This window comes from Pseudoliparis swirei, chromosome 16 (genome assembly GCF_029220125.1).
Source record: "Pseudoliparis swirei isolate HS2019 ecotype Mariana Trench chromosome 16, NWPU_hadal_v1, whole genome shotgun sequence".
Classification (NCBI taxonomy): domain Eukaryota; kingdom Metazoa; phylum Chordata; class Actinopteri; order Perciformes; family Liparidae; genus Pseudoliparis; species Pseudoliparis swirei.
In genome coordinates, this window is record NC_079403.1 from 10,411,522 (window position 1) to 10,431,814 (window position 20,293).

At 38.9% G+C, this 20,293-nt stretch overlaps 1 protein-coding gene across 4 annotated transcripts in view; it reads right to left on the reverse strand.

The window, feature by feature from the left end:
* The window catches only part of atp8a2 (ATPase phospholipid transporting 8A2), a 48,435-nt gene extending 40,591 nt beyond the window's left edge, over positions 1-7,844 (reverse strand). The window contains exons 1-2 of one of the 4 annotated variants that reach the window (XM_056434813.1): positions 7,671-7,844; positions 179-323 (exon numbers count right to left, since the gene is read on the reverse strand). In XM_056434813.1, the coding sequence (XP_056290788.1) occupies positions 179-323; positions 7,671-7,710 (185 nt within the window). In that variant the 5' untranslated portion in view covers positions 7,711-7,844. Of the gene's footprint in view, positions 1-178; positions 324-1,054; positions 4,397-4,458; positions 4,631-7,670 lie in introns of those variants that run through there. The other 3 variants (XM_056434814.1, XM_056434812.1, XM_056434815.1) reach the window with 3 other exon arrangements.
* Between the last annotated feature and the right edge of the window lie 12,449 nt (positions 7,845-20,293).

A 20,293-nucleotide genomic window follows, 5' to 3' on the forward strand; every position in this document is an offset into this window, starting at 1 on the left:
TACTAATCAGAGATTTACACTTTAGGTGAAACAGAACATTAACATCAGTTGTGATCTAGCCTACTCTCTCCACTGGCTGTGTACCAAGTAGGCCGCTGTGTGTCAGTGTGCTACACACAAGCTACACAACATGCGCCGGAGCAGAGCGTGCAGCCGGTGAGAGCTCGGCGACACCTACCTGACATGGTTGTCGCAGAACTTGGTGTTCTGTGGCCGGTTGAGCAGCACCGCCCGCGCGGTGGCGTCCACCGGATCCGCCTGGGAAGTGGTCCCGGACATCTCATCATCTGCCTTGCGGTAACCGCCGGACGAGCAAGCAGGTCCTGCACCGTTGGATTGATGAGAGAGATAGTGAGTGCGAGGCAGTGAGACACAGAGAGAGAGAGAGAGAGAGAGAGAGAGAGGGGGGGGGGGGGGGAGGGGGAGAGCGAGAGAGAGAAACAGAGACGTAGACGGGAGACATTTACGGTTCAATAGCGAAGGCGACCAATTAGTACTCGAGGCTGCTGTCTGCTGATGTATGCTGAAGCCGGCGTGGTCGATTGAATGACGTTTCCCGTTATAACGCACCCCCCCCCCCCCCAACCCACCTTCAGTATTATTATGCAGGTACCGTCAATGCACACACGCATTTCGCGACGCCCACGGGACCCCCCGCGTATAATGGATTTGCTGAGAGATGCACAATGGCGAACAAACACACACACACATGCACACAGTGTGTCTGTTTTATCGGCACGTCAACCCGGCGAACATCGTGGCAGGCACACATTGCCCTCCTCCCACAGACAAAGTGACAGAAGAGGACGCATCCCGCCTCTGCTGCAGACTCCCTGGGTCCCCGCCCGCCCGCCCGGCTTTGTCGTCTGCAACCATTTTAACGCGTCGTGATCGCCGCTCAGCGCGCGCGGGGGCATGTTTCCTCCTCGAGCGCGCCCAATAACGAGATAATATGTAGCCTACAGGTCGGCAGGGACATGGCGGGGGAAGAGAGAGCGAAAAGCAAACAGGGCTGGACGCCACCGTTTACTCAGCTGGTACAACAACGGCGAACCTGGGCGAGGACAGATGCAGCAGCGAGCCCACGCCTCCGCTCTCCTGGCTCGGCCGCGTTGAGGAGAAAGCTCCCGGCCCCGGGGAAAGAAACTGGCCCGCCGAGCACCGCAGCAGCCGTGTCATCTGCCCACCTGCCGCACGCGGGAAGTCTTCATCGGGCGCGATTTGAACGATCCCCTGCCTCCAATGCGATGCCGAGCGGCTCACAAGTGCCCGTGCAGACGACCAGAAGAAGCCGCATGGAGCTCCTTCAGCGCTGCGGAGGGGCATCGCCGGGGCTCCGCTTTTAAAGGGCCAGAAGCCCGATAGCGCCGTAAAGGTCTGGTGGTCAGGCTCATGGGTCAGATGACATCCCTGAGGCGGGAACCATCCACCGGGAGATCACTGCATGTCGCTTCGGCTCCACTGTGCTGCCTGTGCAACACAAGTGTTCCCCCGCCACAGGTCTCTGCTCTTCATATCTGTCTCATTAGTTTGCATGGACGCAGATACAGTTCGTTTCAAACTGTCTCCAGTAATGCGATATAGAATGTTATCTGTAACGCCATGTGATTCACAAAGTACTCTCCTTATTCCGATAGTACTATCTACACAAGTGTGAATGCACTGCTACATTGTTATGCACTGATCTGTATTATGGGATCATAGTCATTCTTATTTGTGTGGGATAATTTGGTTGTTTCATTTCTTGGAATCTGTGCATTGTGTGTGTGTCTGTGAGTGAGGCTGCAAGTTAAAACAACAACGGGCTAATTGCATAAATAAATTAGAAACGAATAAACACTGGCAGGGTTTAGCGGATTGAATTTCCACAGTCCTGAAACCCTATTTCTGCAGCACCACAATCCTGCAACAGATGGGTCAGTCGCTCTACTCATCAATAACCCAAATATCATTATATTCCACTCAAGCGTTTGTTCTAAAGAAGGCGAGGAATTGTAAAACGATCCGGGATAGCTTTTATCACTGCTGAGTGCTGACACATCAGGCTCCCATTTTCCTGTGAAAGACACATTAACGTGTGTATGTTTACAGGAAGCGCCTTGCAGGAGTGCCACTTTACAGTTACTTATTAGTAATTACATTTCTTTGGTTGTTGCATTTAGGTAAACATTCAGTTTATAGTGTAGTTGACATTCTGCCATTGCAAAATAAACCTGCTTGAGATTTTAAAAGCTCAAACCCTGTTAAAAACTCCAATCTCAGTCTAGTGCCAGATCACAAAGTGTCTGAACATGGCAGAGAGCAAAGGTCAAAGTCTGTCCAAGCTAAATGATAATAAGCAACCTATCCCTCATCTCTCTGTCTATTACCTCTGGACCTATAGCTATAATTCATAATCACAGAACTCCACACTGCAAATGACACCGGGGTCAATCAAGATAGTGAGTGATTGTAAGGAAATGATTACGGATCATACCAGGTTATAAGGTAGTGAAGGGCGCTGCCCATTGGTACCTGTATGTCCTGCTTTCCATTCTCTGTCACAATGCATTTATCTTTCCCCATTTCGTTTTTCTTCCTTTTAAATTGTATAGTTTGTATTTACCATATTGCTTAATTCTGTTCTTGCTTTGTTACTTACTGTACTCCTTCACACTTGACCCTTTACCTCCAGCTTTTAACCCCTCTGGACTCTACCTTTCTGAGCAGGTCTATGATGGCCTTCTCAGCAGACCACTTTAACGCTAATTCATTTCTGATGAGATCAATGCCTCAGTTATGCATCTCTGATGCAGTAGAGGCGTAGTCACCTCCTTAACTCATTACTGATGAGTCAGCAGTAAACACCGGCAGAACACAGCCAGGTCAGTTTCACATGAAGCAGGAAGGCTAGCCGGGCAGGTGCCAAAGGTCTGATAACCTGCGGCCATAACAGGTAAGACTAGACGGATCCGACCTCAACAAGCACCCTGCAAGAAAAACACTTCCAGCTACCCATTTGGTTAGTGTCCTCTTTCAGAACAAGAACATCCATTTGACTAACTCTCTAAAACAAATACCTGTCATTAGAACACACTTTTCACAACGGGCAGATACAATCACCTGCTCAAGAAAGCACAACATGGGCAATGCAGTGTGAAAAAGGCAGACAGGTAAATCCATCAGACTTTTGAAGATAATCTCAATAATCAAAGTTTCATAAATCATAATATGCAGTAATAACTTAGTTTTTTGGGCATCGTCCAAGCTGCCGTTAAAAAGCAGCCTAGGCTACTGAATTATGGATGGAGATAGCTGCATAATTAATCTACATTTTCCAGTATGGCAGAGCATATTTCACCTGGTGCTGCAGCCAAGTCTTCATAATAAGGAATGTCTCACATGTCAGCCGCTGTCACGGCGTCTCCCTCAGTGGCCGTCAAATAGCGCGATGGCTGAAATGTGTTTTATATGGCAACAATATAGCTTTTGTCGACGCATGCATGTTTAATTCAATCGAGTTTAAAATAAATCTTCCAAACACCCAGCCCAGAGCGACAATGAGCCAGAGAGGTAATAGATATCACAACAATCATAACAGCACTTATGCTAGAATAGCTAATTATCCACAGCTGTCGAAACACTCCAACGCCCACAAGACACACTGAAGACAGACACTCTGGCTGTATCATTTTCATTTGAAAAACAAGCTGTCAATACATTTGAAATGTAATTGCACTTAGGCGGCTGAATGTGCATAGCAAACCAGAATATGAATCATATGATGCGCATATTTGATCCCAGCACGGGATCAAATCGTCGCGTTGCAACATGGCTGCGATGTTTTTGGAGGCATTGGCCTGAACTGATCTCGACAAACAGAGATCTGCATATGAATGCAGTATCGGTAGGGAACGGAACAAGATATTCAGATGGGAGCTGTTATGGTTTCCGTTAGTAGTCCGAGTGGTATTGACCAATCACGTGTGAGCAGGCTTTTGTTGCATGCAGGTCAAGTCACTATATAAAAATAAGGTGGAACGCATTTGGAAAAATCCTAAAGGCCAAAAATGCAATCTCAGAGCCCATCAGCTACTCTCTGAGTGTGGTTGAATGGACTGCATGACTACTTGTGAAATACTCCGGTCGCGTACGTCTTCTTTCAACTTTAACGCCATCCTCGTGTCTCAAGTTCTTAAGAGTTAACAATAACCGATTGGCCCAGATGTCCCGTTGCCCAGAAATCCATTCTGCACTGCCCACACGGAAACCACAGAAATATTGGCCGTTGCCCACAGAGGCTAAATCAACCACAAGGTCTCTGCTTTTAATCCTCCAACAACCATATGCCCTGTCAAAGTGTCCTTGAGCTAAACACTGAATCATAACCACCTTTCTCAATTTCAATAACTTCTGTTTAATTTACAAACATAAAATAACTTTTTGTCCAGCCCACAATCATGGTCAGAAAGGCATTACCAACAGAGCGTTGTCTGCCTTGGCGAACCGTACGTCCCATGGCTGTCCTGGTCTCCTTGCCGACCCACAGGTCCTATTTGCAGGTCCTGGTTGACTTAGCCCGAAGCATTCTCTGCGGGTCCATTGTCTACCATTACAGAGTAGAAGGTAAGGCAAGGAAGCCTCTTTGGAGCCAAGTGAACGAGCATGATAATCCCCTCTGTGACTGCTCTGCAACTTCACCTGCTGGTAATCCATAACCCCATAATCCTGCAGCACGGACACAAATACACGACACGAAAGTATGCATATGCACATATATACACACACACACACACACACACACACTGCACTCTCTCACAGATGAACATCCATCTTTAACGCCAGAAATCATGCAAGGCCCCCAACATGCAGCTAGTCCCTTTCACCCTCTCTGAATCCAGCTCAGCCACTTATGTGTCATACACACATGCAGCAATGTCCATGTGCATGCTCTCTTCCAGCATGCCACCATGCACGTGCTGTGTTATACAGCATGCGTACATGTTCATATTAAAAGTGTTGCTTCAGGATCCCAGTGCATATCGATCTGTCTTCATCAGCATGGTCTGACATGAGGGTCACCCCACTATCTACAAGCACATGCAGTGAAAGAGTTAATTCCTGTCCAGCGTTCATCACTCCAGGCCCCGAGGAGCTACAGATTATTCAGAGTCCACAACATCAATATCGTGTTTGAACCTTTTCAGACGAGAACCAGAGACACTCCCGTGAGTAACCAGATGTTGTAGCTCTAGAGGGCCGGGGGTTAAGGGACACCTGCTCCGAGCCTTTGTGCATGGCCACATGCACCGTGGGACTCCGGACACAAATGGGGCATCATCCAGTCTAATTCGAGCAAACTCACTTTTGTCAAACCGGTCTGTGAGGTGGGAATGCATGGTAGCGCCGGCGCCCTCGCCGGGGTCCTGCAGTTCAGCAGCCTCCTGCCTAATGGGGGTCAACACTAACTGCTCTGTGGGCACCAGACAGGTGAAAACAGCACACAAGACAATAAGTCAATATACACAGCACCCACACAACACACCTATGTGTTAACAGCTGAACTGTAAATGTGTGTGTGTGTGTGTGTGTGTGTGTGCCCGTTGCTGGAAGCATTCATAGTGAGAGGAGATTCCTGGCTGAAAGATGTAGGGCTGAAGAGTAGCACACAGAAATGGATTTGACCAGAACCGTGTTGTAGCTGGTGCAGGATTGCCCCCTTGTGTCCAGATTATGTAAATACACAACGGCTGCACTTTATTCGGCCTCTATCTCAGAAACGGCATCTTCTGTAGCTCGGCAGCCATGACCACCAGTCATTATCTTTCCAAAACACATGTCTTGTTGACTGTTGGATGAGCTGCATGACTCACAAAGAATAGACATATCAACCCAGGGACAAGATGTGCCCTTACATTTAAACACAAATAAAGTGAGTTTTCAAAGACAATCTGCAAAAACTGTAAGACATCTTCATTACAGTTCCTTTAGCTTCCTATTGTGACTTAATCCCACAACACTCTTTCCCCACAATATAATGTTCAACAAGTGCTTCATGTGTTTGTGAGTAATCATGATTTAAAGGTGCTATTAGAAACAAACAAAAAAAATACTGTTAAACAGAATTAGTAACAATCACTATTACATAAAAACAAATAAAATAATTGCTCGGTCATTAACTGATCTGATACAAACAAGAGAACAAGTGAATATTTTAATAAAAGATGAGTCAAAAGAGGATAATAGACATCAAAATAATACAACTCTTTTGTTTGACCGTATGATATTCTATTTGAACAAAAATTACAAATCTGATGGTTAAAAGAGAGCTATGTACTTACTTTTATATACTGGCAAAAACGCATGCGTTTACCTGTTGAAGCTGGTGCTGAAAACGTAACCTTTACCCATCAAAAATCCAGTGGTGTGTTTTTTTTAATAACAAATAAATATCTGGAAAACTGAATATAGTGTGGCCCAGTTGGCACTCATTTATTTGCCCTGCTTTCTATTTCTGGAAGCGGCATGAGGCATGCGATCACACAGTATACACACAAATAGTATACACACACATACACACACACAAAGACACAAAAGCAAATCAGCCCGACAACATGTTGGTCACTTTTAAAAGCAACTGGATTAGACAAACACATGCTTCCAGAACAATCCAATCCAATGTCTGTTTGCCATGAGTGAAACTGTCTGATATTGTTCATTGAAACATCCCCATCCTCACCAACTCTTACTCTAAATGAGATTATGAGGCATTTTCTTGAGAGTGAGATTAATAGCCCTCACTTTACTCATGGCAAGTGTGTGTGTGTTTGTGGAGGGGGCAGCTTGGTTTACAGTATAAAGAAGATACAGGCCCTCTGTACAACTTCTTGAACCGTATATTTGCAACACGTGAGTGTGTGAAATGTTGAGATGTAAATACAGCCTGGATGTGGATGGCTTTCAGATAGGGTGAGATTCAGTTCCGGACGGGTCCAGAATAAGCGGCGCTCATTAGACGGTCACGTGGATCTTAAATCGGTGAGGTAATAGGCTGTTCTTGGACTGATCTATATGAGCTTGGGTTTATATTCGTTCTATATAGAGAATGATTAAGACAAGTCAAGACGAAAACATCCCATATGATGCGATGCATGAGAAATGAGAGGCTGTGGTAACACAGTTACATAATACCATAATAATGCCATGGGAAATACAATACATGTATGAGTACTAAGGTCACACAACTGACTTACTTTCAGCATCTATAAATAAAACACATGTTGTTTCTTTCGTGATGTTAAGGCACAGCACGATCCTCCACGTATCTCTATAAAATACAGATTTCTAAAAAGGGCAGACAGTGACAACTGATGCGGGAACCTGCAGTGCAGTTTGCCCTTGCATTCCCAACCGGTGCCACAACAATGAAGCGATACTGAAAGATAAATACCGATTGGCTACAGCAAGTCACCCCACATGCATGCCGCAGTCCCGGACACCCCGTTATTATTCCAAGCACATATCAAATACGCACGATTATATACAGGCCTCTATATCCGATATGATTACAGTTATGTCATCAACACTGAGATAACCACGATGTCAGTGACAGGTCACGAACGAATCAGGCGGCAGGCAGAACATCGATGGAACATCGATTAAATCATGTTTTATTTATTTATTTAGCTTACCTCCCTCACTGTGTATCTTCTTGGTCCGGTTGAAATACATCTTGCTGGTGGGGAACGAGTATCGGTGAGGCTGGGACGAGGAGGCAGGAGCGGTGGCATGCTCATGGCTCACCGACAGAGCAGTCTGAGAGGGCTGCTCCGAGAGCAGGCGGCGGCCGCTGATGCTGCTGTTTCTGCCTGGGAAACATTGTTTTTTTTATCGGCTGTAGCGCGGTGGTAACGTTATGTAGACCGCAGCTTCAGACAGTTTCCAGTCAGATGCGCTAAAGAAAGCGCCACTTCCGGTCACTGTTTTCAGAATAGAGTATGTTAACTTAAAGTTTCATGAACATCTTCCGTCATGTTTACCTGTCAAGATCCGTTTCTCTGGTCAATCGTGGAACGATAGAATTGCCAATATGATTATGTTTAGCCACATTAGCAATATATATATATCTACATATATACAGGCACGTGCACAGATAGAGCCCTAGTGGTGCTCAAGCACCAGCCCCTTTGCCCTGGATGAGAAAAGTGCCCTTTTTGCTGGAGAAACATTTTTTTTATTCATCCGTATTTAAGAATAAAAGTTACTCTCTCTGTCATCAAGTCCCCCCAAATGTGTTTTATCATCCGGCGGGGCATTTATTTGAGTTCTTGCGAGAATTTCGCCCCGACAGGCTCAGCGGCCAGTGTTGCCAGGTCCGCTGTTTTCCCGCGGAATTGGGCTACTTTTGAATTGTTGCCGCGGGTTGAATTTTTTGTCCGCTGGTTCGGGTAGACCTATTTTGCATGCAAATTACATGAATATCTTTAAATAAAAATCCATATTTTAAATGAAATAATTTATTTATACCCAAATCCTATCAAACTGACTCCAGATCAGCACGTACACGCCGACACATCCGCGCAGTGCCTTCGATCTCCGCGACCTTGTCCGTCACCATGGAAACATTGTCACGTGACATCTAAGCGCTTTGGTGCTAGTGACGTCACGGAGCCCCGAACCAGAGTCTGTAATAAGTAGAAGTGGTTTCCAGCAAAGCAGCAGGGATTTGTGAATCTCACAGGAGCGGTGGGCGATAGGCGGTTCAGAATCGCCTACACGGGAGGAGCGATTCATAGGCGAGTCTGATTATGTGTAGCGTGAGACATTCTTGCAGCTCTCTACGTTGTTGCAGTCACCAAAGTGGTTAGCTAGTAGCTAGCATTCACGGGAGAAAAAGGACAGACGAGTCCGGGAACTCAACGGGTGTTTTATTCTGCGCATGCGCACAACAGCACCTCAACGGACACAGGTACACATGAACTTACAGCACAGAGCACTCAACATGACTTTGCTATTCAGGAATATACTCAACATTATGAATCTCCGACCTCCCCAACGGGGTGGGACGGTTTGGCGAGAATCACCTCGTGTGATTACTCCTACACCCCATCCCGGGGTGGGTTTGGTTCTGTGGGATTCACAAATGGGGCCCTTTTAACCCCTTAGTTTAGTTTAGTTTATTTTAGTTTAGTTTAGTTTATTTCGATCAGCAAAATATACAACAATCAGAATTCAACAAAAGAAGAAAGTGGCTGACCGAAAGGGTCGAGGCTGAAGCTATCTAGCTTATAAGTGCCCTAACCTATGATTTCTCCAAAAAACTTGTTTCAAAGAACCATATATATATATATTAGTGCTGTGACAAATAACGCGTTATGATTAAATTACAGGATTAATTACTTAATTTTTTAAACGCATTTAACGCATGTGCAGAATGAGCTTCCAATACGTCTGTTGTTGGTCGTCTCTACAGCAGCATGTCATTCTGTCTCTACGTGTCGCGTTAACACGACTCCGATCTCCGTCTCGCGCGCGCCGCAGAGCTCCGATGCCGGCGCCTGACGAAAAAAAGTCACTTGCGCCCCCCCCCCCCCATCATGAAGGAGTTATGCTGAGGACACCAACATGGTTAGCAGCGGTACTGGACATGGATTTTAAAAGCAGTGTATATGGTTTGGCACGGGCATATTTTGAGTTCTGATATTGGGCTGGTTTTTGGGCTGGTTTTGTCACACAGACCTGGCAACCCTGTCCGCGGCGCTCACGAGCCCCCCCTCCTCTCCCTCCCCCCGCCGCGCTCCTCCCTCCTCCTCCTCCTCCTCCTCCTCCACTTCCTCCTCCGCGCAGGTCTCCTCGCGCCACCAAACGGGTGCACCTCCTTTTCCTCTGACCCGCAGCACCAGACACACAGGTCATGACGGTGTTTGTCCCCTGACGTTGTTTTGTGACCAACCACAAAAAAAATTTACAACTGTGATTTCAAAGCCTTGACCAGCTGTTTACTGACGTTAGTTATGTTTAGAGAATAGAAAGAAGAGAGAGAGAGAGGAGAGAGAAGAGAGAGAGAGAGAGGGAGAGTAGAGAGAGAAAAGAGAGGGAGAGAGAGGAGAGAGAGAAAAGAGAGAGAGAATTCTTATTCCGTTCTATTTAACAGGGGCTAGTCTAGGATTTGCGTGGCCAGACTGAAAAAAAAATCATAAGGCCTCTCTGGTATTGTTCAGAGAGCCGGGCCAAATGTGGAGGCGGGCCTTAGTTTGAGGACCACTGCTCTTGACTGTTGATGTCTATCAATATCGCTCATTTTGAAAATGATGTCAGAGGGCAATACAGATCTGTATCAGACCAGCGAGGAGGGCAATATGTGGCTGGCATGACGCCCATTAGCCAATCAGAACGCTTGTACTGTTGTTGCTATATAATAATTCATCTTTATTCATAAAGAAAATGTAAGCTAGTGGTCTGATGCTGCCAGAGGAAACTCAGGTCAAGGATGTATTGCATCATCAGTGTATTGCTGCTAATGCTTCAACTCTGTCAGAATTTTTTTTTAGCATTGGGTGCCCTTTTTTTTGGTTTGAGCACCTGCCCCCCAAAATGTCTGTGCACGTGCCTGACTATAAGTAATACTATACCTAATAAACTAATACTTTAAGTAATACCATTAGAGGTGGATGGCGAACTCCAAAGCAGCGCAGAGGTCTTATATGCTCCTCCTCCCCCTCTAAGGGGCCGGAGGGGTTTGAGTCGCCTGCTCGCAGACCAGAGCGTTGAGTGGTTCAGGAGGAGTTGAGGTTATCTAGCATTTGTTTGCTGGCTAGTTAAACCGACACGGCCCCAGAACCAGGAAGCTCATCTTGGGCGGCTCGAATAGTGTTTCGATTAGAATAGAATAGAATAGAAAAGAATACATTAGAATAGAATAATAGATTAGATTAGAATATATTAGAATAGAAAATAGAATATTAGATTAGAATATATTAGAATAGAAAATAGAATAATAGATTAGAATATATTAGAATAGAATATTAGATTAGAATATATTAGAATAGAAAATAGAATAATAGATTAGATTAGAATATATTAGAATAATAGATTAGATTAGAATAGAATAATAGATTAGATTACTTATACCATAAGTATTATAAGTAATACCAAAAGTCATCCTATAAGTAATACTATAAGTAATACCATTAGTAATACCATTAGTAATACCATTAGTAATAACATTAGTAATACCATGAGTAATACTATAAGTATTACCATTAGTAAGACCATAAGTAATACTATAAGTAACACTATAACTAATAAACTAATACTTTAAGTAATACCATTAGAGGTGGATGGCGAACTCCAAAGCAGCGCAGAGGTCTTATATGCTCCTCCTCCCCCTCTAAGGGGCCGGAGGGGTTTGAGTCGCCTGCTCGCAGACCAGAGCGTTGAGTGGTTCAGGAGGAGTTGAGGTTATCTAGCATTTGTTTGCTGGCTAGTTAAACCGACACGGCCCCAGAACCAGGAAGCTCATCTTGGGCGGCTCGAATAGTGTTTCGATTAGAATAGAATAGAATAGAAAAGAATACATTAGAATAGAATAATAGATTAGATTAGAATATATTAGAATAGAATAATAGATTAGATTAGAATATATTAGAATAGAAAATAGAATAATAGATTAGATTAGAATATATTAGAATATATTAGAATAGAAAATAGAAAAATAGATTAGAATAGATGAGATTACTTATACCATAAGTATTATAAGTAATACTAAAAGTCATCCTATAAGTAATACTATAAGTAATACCATTAGTAATACCATAAGTAATACTATAAGTTATACGATAAGTAATACCATTAGTAATACTATAAGTAATACCATTAGTAATAACATTAGTAATACCATGAGTAATACTATAAGTAATACCATTAGTAAGACCATAAGTAATACTATAAGTAATACTATAAGTAATACTATAACTAATAAACTAATACTTTAAGTAATACCATTAGAGGTGGATGGCGAACTCCAAAGCAGCGCAGAGGTCTTATATGCTCCTCCTCCCCCTCTAAGGGGCCGGAGGGGTTTGAGTCGCCTGCTCGCAGACCAGAGCGTTGAGTGGTTCAGGAGGAGTTGAGGTTATCTAGCATTTGTTTGCTGGCTAGTTAAACCGACACGGCCCCAGAACCAGGAAGCTCATCTTGGGCGGCTCGAATAGTGTTTCGATTAGAATAGAATAGAATAGAAAAGAATACATTAGAATAGAATAGAAAATAGAAAAATAGATTAGATTAGAATATATTAGAATAGAATAATAGATTAGATTAGAATATATTAGAATAGAAAATAGAATATTAGATTAGAATATATTAGAATAGAAAATAGAATAATAGATTAGATTAGAATATATTAGAATAGAAAATAGAATAATAGATTAGATTAGATTACTTATACCATAAGTATTATAAGTAAAACCAAAAGTCATCCAAAAGTAATACTATAAGTAATACCATTAGTAATACCATTAGTAATACTATAAGTTATACCGTAGTTAGTAATACTATAAGTAATACCATTAGTAATACCATTAGTAATAACATTAGTAATACCATGAGTAATACTATAAGTAATACCATTAGTAAGACCATAAGTAATACTATAAGTAATACTATAAGTAATACTATAACTAATAAACTAATACTTTAAGTAATACCATTAGAGGTGGATGGCGAACTCCAAAGCAGCGCAGAGGTCTTATATGCTCCTCCTCCCCCTCTAAGGGGCCGGAGGGGTTTGAGTCGCCTGCTCGCAGACCAGAGCGTTGAGTGGTTCAGGAGGAGTTGAGGTTATCTAGCATTTGTTTGCTGTCTAGTTAAACCGACACGGCCCCAGAACCAGGAAGCTCATCTTGGGCGGCTCGAATAGTGTTTCGATTAGAATAGAATAGAATAGAAAAGAATACATTAGAATAGAATAGAATAATAGATTAGATTAGAATATATTAGAATAGAAAATAGAATATTAGATTAGAATATATTAGAATAGAAAATAGAATAATAGATTAGATTAGAATATATTAGAATAGAAAATAGAATAATAGATTAGATTAGAATATATTAGAATAGAAAATAGAAAAATAGATTAGATTAGAATAGATTAGATTACTTATACCATAAGTATTATAAGTAATACTAAAAGTCATCCTATAAGTAATACTATAAGAAATACCATTAGTAATACCATAAGTAATACTATAAGTAATACTATAAGTAATACTATAACTAATAAACTAATACTTTAAGTAATACCATTAGAGGTGGATGGCGAACTCCAAAGCAGCGCAGAGGTCTTATATGCTCCTCCTCCCCCTCTAAGGGGCCGGAGGGGTTTGAGTCGCCTGCTCGCAGACCAGAGCGTTGAGTGGTTCAGGAGGAGTTGAGGTTATCTAGCATTTGTTTGCTGGCTAGTTAAACCGACACGGCCCTAGAACCAGGAAGCTCATCTTGGGCGGCTCGAATAGTGTTTCGATGAGAATAGAATAGAATAGAAAATAATACATTAGAATAGAATAGAATAATAGATTAGATTAGAATATATTAGAATAGAAAATAGAATATTAGATTAGAATATATTAGAATAGAATAATAGATTAGAATATATTAGAATAGAATATTAGATTAGAATAGAAAATAGAATAATAGATTAGAATATATTAGAATAGAAAATAGAATAATAGAATAGAATATATTAGAATAGAAAATAGAATAATAGATTAGATTAGAATATATTAGAATAGAAAATAGAATAATAGATTAGAATAGATTAGATTACTTATACCATAAGTATTATAAGAAATACCAAAAGTCATCCTATAAGTAATACTATAAGTAATACCATTAGTAATACCATAAGTAATACTATAAGTTATACGATAAGTAATACCATTAGTAATACCATTAGTAATAACATTAGTAATACCATGAGTAATACTATAAGTAATACCATTAGTAAGACCATAAGTAATACTATAAGGAATACTATAACTAATAAACTAATACTTTAAGGAATACCATTAGAGGTGGATGGCGAACTCCAAAGCAGCGCAGAGGTCTTATATGCTCCTCCTCCCCCTCTAAGGGGCCGGAGGGGTTTGAGTCGCCTGCTCGCAGACCAGAGCGTTGAGTGGTTCAGGAGGAGTTGAGGTTATCTAGCATTTGTTTGCTGGCTAGTTAAACCGACACGGCCCCAGAACCAGGAAGCTCATCTTGGGCGGCTCGAATAGTGTTTTGATTAGAATAGAATAGAATAGAAAAGAATACATTAGAATAGAATAGAATAATAGATTAGATTAGAATATATTAGAATAGAAAATAGAATATTAGATTAGAATATATTAGAATAGAATAATAGATTAGAATATATTAGAATAGAATATTAGATTAGAATAGAAAATAGAATAATAGATTAGATTAGAATATATTAGAATAGAATAATAGATTAGATTAGAATATATTAGAATAGAATAATAGATTAGAATAGATTAGATTACTTATACCATAAGTATTATAAGTAATACCAAAAGTCATCCTATAAGTAATACTATAAGTAATACCATTAGTAATACCATAAGTTATACTATAAGTAATACCATTAGTAATACCATTAGTAATAACATTAGTAATACCATGAGTAATACTATAAGTAATACCATTAGTAAGACCATAAGTAATACTATAAGTAACACTATAACTAATAAACTAATACTTTAAGTAATACCATTAGAGGTGGATGGCGAACTCCAAAGCAGCGCAGAGGTCTTATATGCTCCTCCTCCCCCTCTAAGGGGCCGGAGGGGTTTGAGTCGCCTGCTCGCAGACCAGAGCGTTGAGTGGTTCAGGAGGAGTTGAGGTTATCTAGCATTTGTTTGCTGGCTAGTTAAACCGACACGGCCCCAGAACCAGGAAGCTCATCTTGGGCGGCTCGAATAGTGTTTTGATTAGAATAGAATAGAATAGAAAAGAATACATTAGAATAGAATAGAATATTAGAATAGAAAATAGAATAATAGATTAGATTAGAATAGAAAATAGAATAATAGATTAGATTAGAATATATTAGAATAGAAAATAGAATAATAGATTAGATTAGAATATATTAGAATAGAAAATAGAATATTAGAATAGAAAAATAGATTAGAATAGATGAGATTACTTATACCATAAGTATTATAAGTAATACTAAAAGTCATCCTATAAGTAATACTATAAGTAATACTATAAGTAATACCATTAGTAATACTATAAGTTATACGATAAGTAATACCATTAGTAATAACATTAGTAATACTATAAGTAATACCATTAGTAATAACATTAGAAATACCATGAGTAATACTATAAGTAATACCATTAGTAAGACCATAAGTAATACTATAAGGAATACTATAAGTAATACTATAACTAATAAACTAATACTTTAAGTAATACCATTAGAGGTGGATGGCGAACTCCAAAGCAGCGCAGAGGTCTTATATGCTCGTCCCCTCTAAGGGCGGAGGGTTTGAGTCGCCTGCTGCAGACCAGGCGTTGAGTGGTTCAGGAGGTTGAGGTTATCTAGCATTTGTTTGCTGGCTAGTTAAAACCGACACGGCCCCAGAACCAGGAAGCTCATCTTGGCGACTCTCGAATAGTGTTCGATTAGAATAGAATAGAATAGAAAAGAATACATTAGAATAGAATAGAAAAATAGATTAGATTAGAATATATTAGAATAGAAAATAGAATAATAGATTAGATTAGAATATATTAGAATAGAAAATAGAATAATAGATTAGATTAGAATATATTAGAATAGAAAATAGAATAATAGATTAGATTAGAATATATTAGAATAGAAAATAGAATAATAGATTAGATTAGATTACTTATACCATAAGTATTATAAGTAAAACCAAAAGTCATCCAAAAGTAATACTATAAGTAATACCATTAGTAATACTATAAGTTATACGATAAGTAATACCATTAGTAATACCATTAGTAATAACATTAGTAATACCATGAGTAATACCATGAGTAATACTATAAGTAATACCATTAGTAAGACCATAAGTAATACTATAAGTAATACTATAAGTAATACTATAACTAATAAACTAATACTTTAAGTAATACCATTAGAGGTGGATGGCGAACTCCAAAGCAGCGCAGAGGTCTTATATGCTCCTCCTCCCCCTCTAAGGGGCCGGAGGGTTGAGCCCCCCCCCCCCCCCCCCCCCCCCCCCCCCCCCCCCCCCCCCCCCCCCCCCCCCCCCCCCCCCCCCCCCCCCCCCCCCCCCCCCCCCCCCCCCCCCCCCCCCCCCCCCCCCCCCCCCTCCCCCCCCCCCCCCCCCCCCCCCCCCCCCCCCCCCCCCCCCCCCCCCCCCCCCCCCCCCCCCCCCCCCCCCCCCCCCCCCGGGGGGGGGGGGGGGGGGGGGGGGGGGGGGGGGGGGGGGGGGGGGGGGGGGGGGGGGGGGGGGGGGGGGGGGGGGGGGGGGGGGGGGGGGGGGGGGGGGGGGGGGGGGGGGGGGGGGGGGGGGGGGGGGGGGGGAGGGCGGGGGGGGGGGGGGGGGGGGGGGGGGGGGGGGGGGGGGGGGGGGGGGGGGGGGGGGGGGGGGGGGGGGGGGGGGGGGGAGGAGGGGGGGGGGGGGGGGGGGGGGGGGGGGGGGGGGGGGGGGGGGGGGGGGGGGGGGGGGGGGGGGGGGGGGGGGGGGGGGGGGTTTTGAACCAAAAAGTATTTAAGAAAATTTAAAAAAAATTTTTGTTTTCTTAAAAAAAGAATAACTTGTTCCATAGTTATAAAGAATAATAGAAACCCATAAAAAAAATATATAATAATATATAAAATAAATAATATTTAATAATAATTAGATGGAGGGAATAAAGAAGATTTATATTTTTTAAAGGGGGGGGGGTTTGATGTTGAGAAAGGGGTTATGGTTGGGAGGATTGATTATTACTTTTGTTTTTATTTAAACCAAGCCCCAAAAGGAATACGGGGGTGAATATTTTGTTAAAATAAATAAAAAAAAAGAATACATTAGAATAAATAGAAAAATAGAAAATTTAAATATTAGAAAGAAAATAGAAAAATTTTTAGAATATTTTAAATAAAAAAAAATAAAAATTTAATTAAAATTTTTGAATAAAAAAAAATTTTAATGTTTTTAAAAAAAAATTTTATGTGAAAAGTTATTTTAAAAATTAAATAAAAAAAATTTTTTATTAAAGAAAAAAGAATACCTTGTTTTATTTTATAATAAAAATTTAGAAAACATTAGAATAATAGAAATAAATAATAATTAGTAAGAAAATAAAATAAATATATAATAATATATAAAATAAAAATATTTAAGAATAATTAGATATGGGAATAAAAGAGATTTATATTTTTTAAGGGGGATTTGATTGGAAAGATTGATTTGGGAATTGGGGTTATTAGTTTTGTTTTTAGTTAAAAAAACCCCAAACCAAAGTTTTTTCCAATTTTTTTATTAAATAAATAAAAAAAAAATTTTAGAATAAATAAAAATAGAAAAAAATTAGAATAAAAATAAATTGTAGAAAATTTTTAATAAAATAGAATAATAATTAAAATTAAAATAAAAAAAATAAAGTAAAAATAAAATTTTTAGAATAAAAATTAAAAAAAAATAAATTAATTAAAATAAAAAATTTTTAATTAAAGAAAAGTTATAGTTTAAAAGGGGGGGTTAAACCCTTTGGGAAACCTTATTTAAATTGGGACGGGTTCCATAAAACCCCCCAAAGGGGCCATTTGAATAGCTTTAAAGAAAATGAAAAAATTTAAATTGAAAAAAAAATTAAAATTGTTTAAAGAAAAATTTTAGAAAATAAAAAATTTTGTAATTTAATTGAAAAAATAAATTAAAAAAATTTTTAAATAAAAAAAATAAAAGGGAAAAAAAAAAGGTTTTTTTTCCCCCCAAAGCCCGGGGAAAAAAACCCCCAAAATTTAGTTTCAGGGGGATTGGGGTTTTTACATTTTTTTGGGCCTATTTAAACCCAAAGGCCCCAAACCCAAACTATTTTTGGGTCAATATTTTTTTGTTTGAATAAAAAAAAAGAAAAGTAATTTTTTAAAAGAAAAGTTTTGATTTTTAAAGAAAAAAAAATTGATTGTTAAAAATTGAAAAATTAGATTGGTTTTATTAAAAGAAAAAAAAATTTTGGAAAATTTTTATTAAAAATAAAAAAAAAAAAAAAAATAAAATAAGTTTATTAAAAAAATAAAAAAATTAAATTTAAAAAAATTTAAAATAAAAAAAATAAAAATAAAGAATAAAAAAAAATTTAAAATATTAAAAAATTTTTTTAAAATTTTTTAAAATTTTTTTTTGGGGGTTAAAACCCCCCCCGGGGAAAAATTTTTTTTTTTTTTATCAATAGTTTTTTTAGAAAAATAAAAAAAAAAAAAAAAAGAATAATAGATTGTTTGTTTTTTAAAAAGAAAAAGTTTAATTTTTTAAAAGAAAAGTTTTAGAAAAATTTTTAAAAAAAAAATAGAAAAATAGATTTTTTAAAAAAAAAAAAGAAGAAGTATTTTAAATAGTTTATAGATTAGAAAAAAAAATTACTTATAATAATATTAGAATAAAAAAGAAAAATAATAATTAAATAAAAAATAATACCATGAGTAATACTATAAGTAATACCATTAGTAATAACATTAGTAATAGCATGAGTAATACTATAAGTAATACCATTAGTAATACTATAAGGAATACTATAAGTAATAATATAACTAATAAACTAATACTTTAAGTAATACCATTAGAGGTGGATGGCGAACTCCAAAGCAGCGCAGAGGTCTTATATGCTCCTCCCCTCTAAGGGGCCGGAGGGTTTGAGTCGCCTGCTCGCAGACCAGAGCGTTGAGTGGTTCAGGAGGAGTTGAGGTTATTCAGCATTTGTTTGCTGGCTAGTTAAACCGACACGCCCCAGAACCAGGAAGCTCATCTAAGTGGCTCGAATAGTGTTTCGATTAGAATAGAATAGAAAAGAATACATTAGAATAGAATAGAAAATAGAATAATAGATTAGATTAGAATATATTAGAATAGAAAATAGAATAATAGATTAGATTAGAATATATTAGAATAGAAAATAGAATAATAGATTAGATTAGAATATATTAGAATAGAATAATAGATTAGAATATATTAGAATAGAAAATAGAATATTAGATTAGAATATATTAGAATAGAAAATAGAATATTAGAATAGATTAGATCCTATAAGTAATACCATTAGTAATACCATAAGTAATACTATAAGTTATACGATAAGTAATACCATTAGTAATACCATTAGTAATAACATTAGTAATAACATTAGTAATACCATGAGTAATACTATAAGTAATACCATTAGTAATAACATTAGTAATACCATGAGTAATACTATAAGTAATACCATTAGTAATACCATAAGTAATACTATAAATTATACGATAAGTAATACCATTAGTAATACCATTAGTAATAACATTAGTAATACTATAAGTAATACCATTAGTAAGACCATAAGTAATACTATAAGTAATACTATAACTAATAAACTAATACTTTAAGTAATACCATTAGAGGTGGATGGCGAACTCCAAAGCAGCGCAGAGGTCTTATATGCTCCTCCTCCCCCTCTAAGGGGCCGGAGGGGTTTGAGTCGCCTGCTCGCAGACCAGAGCGTTGAGTGGTTCAGGAGGAGTTGAGGTTATCTAGCATTTGTTTGCTGGCTAGTTAAACCGACACGGCCCCAGAACCAGGAAGCTCATCTTGGGCGGCTCGAATAGTGTTTTGATTAGAATAGAATAGAATAGAAAAGAATACATTAGAATAATAGATTAGATTAGAATATATTAGAATAGAAAATAGAATATTAGAATATATTATAATAGAAAATAGAATAATAGATTAGATTAGAATATATTAGAATAGAAAATAGAATAATAGGTTAGATTAGAATATATTAGAATAGAAAATAGAATAATAGATTAGATTAGAATATATTAGAATAGAAAATAGAATAATAGATTAGATTAGAATATATTAGAATAGAAAATAGAATAATAGATTAGAATAGATTAGATTACTTATACCATAAGTATTATAAGTAATACCAAAAGTCATCCTATAAGTAATACCATTAGTAATACCATTAGTAATAACATTAGTAATAACATTAGTAATACCATGAGTAATACTATAAGTAATACCATTAGTAAGACCATAAGTAATACTATAAGGAATACTATAAGTAATAC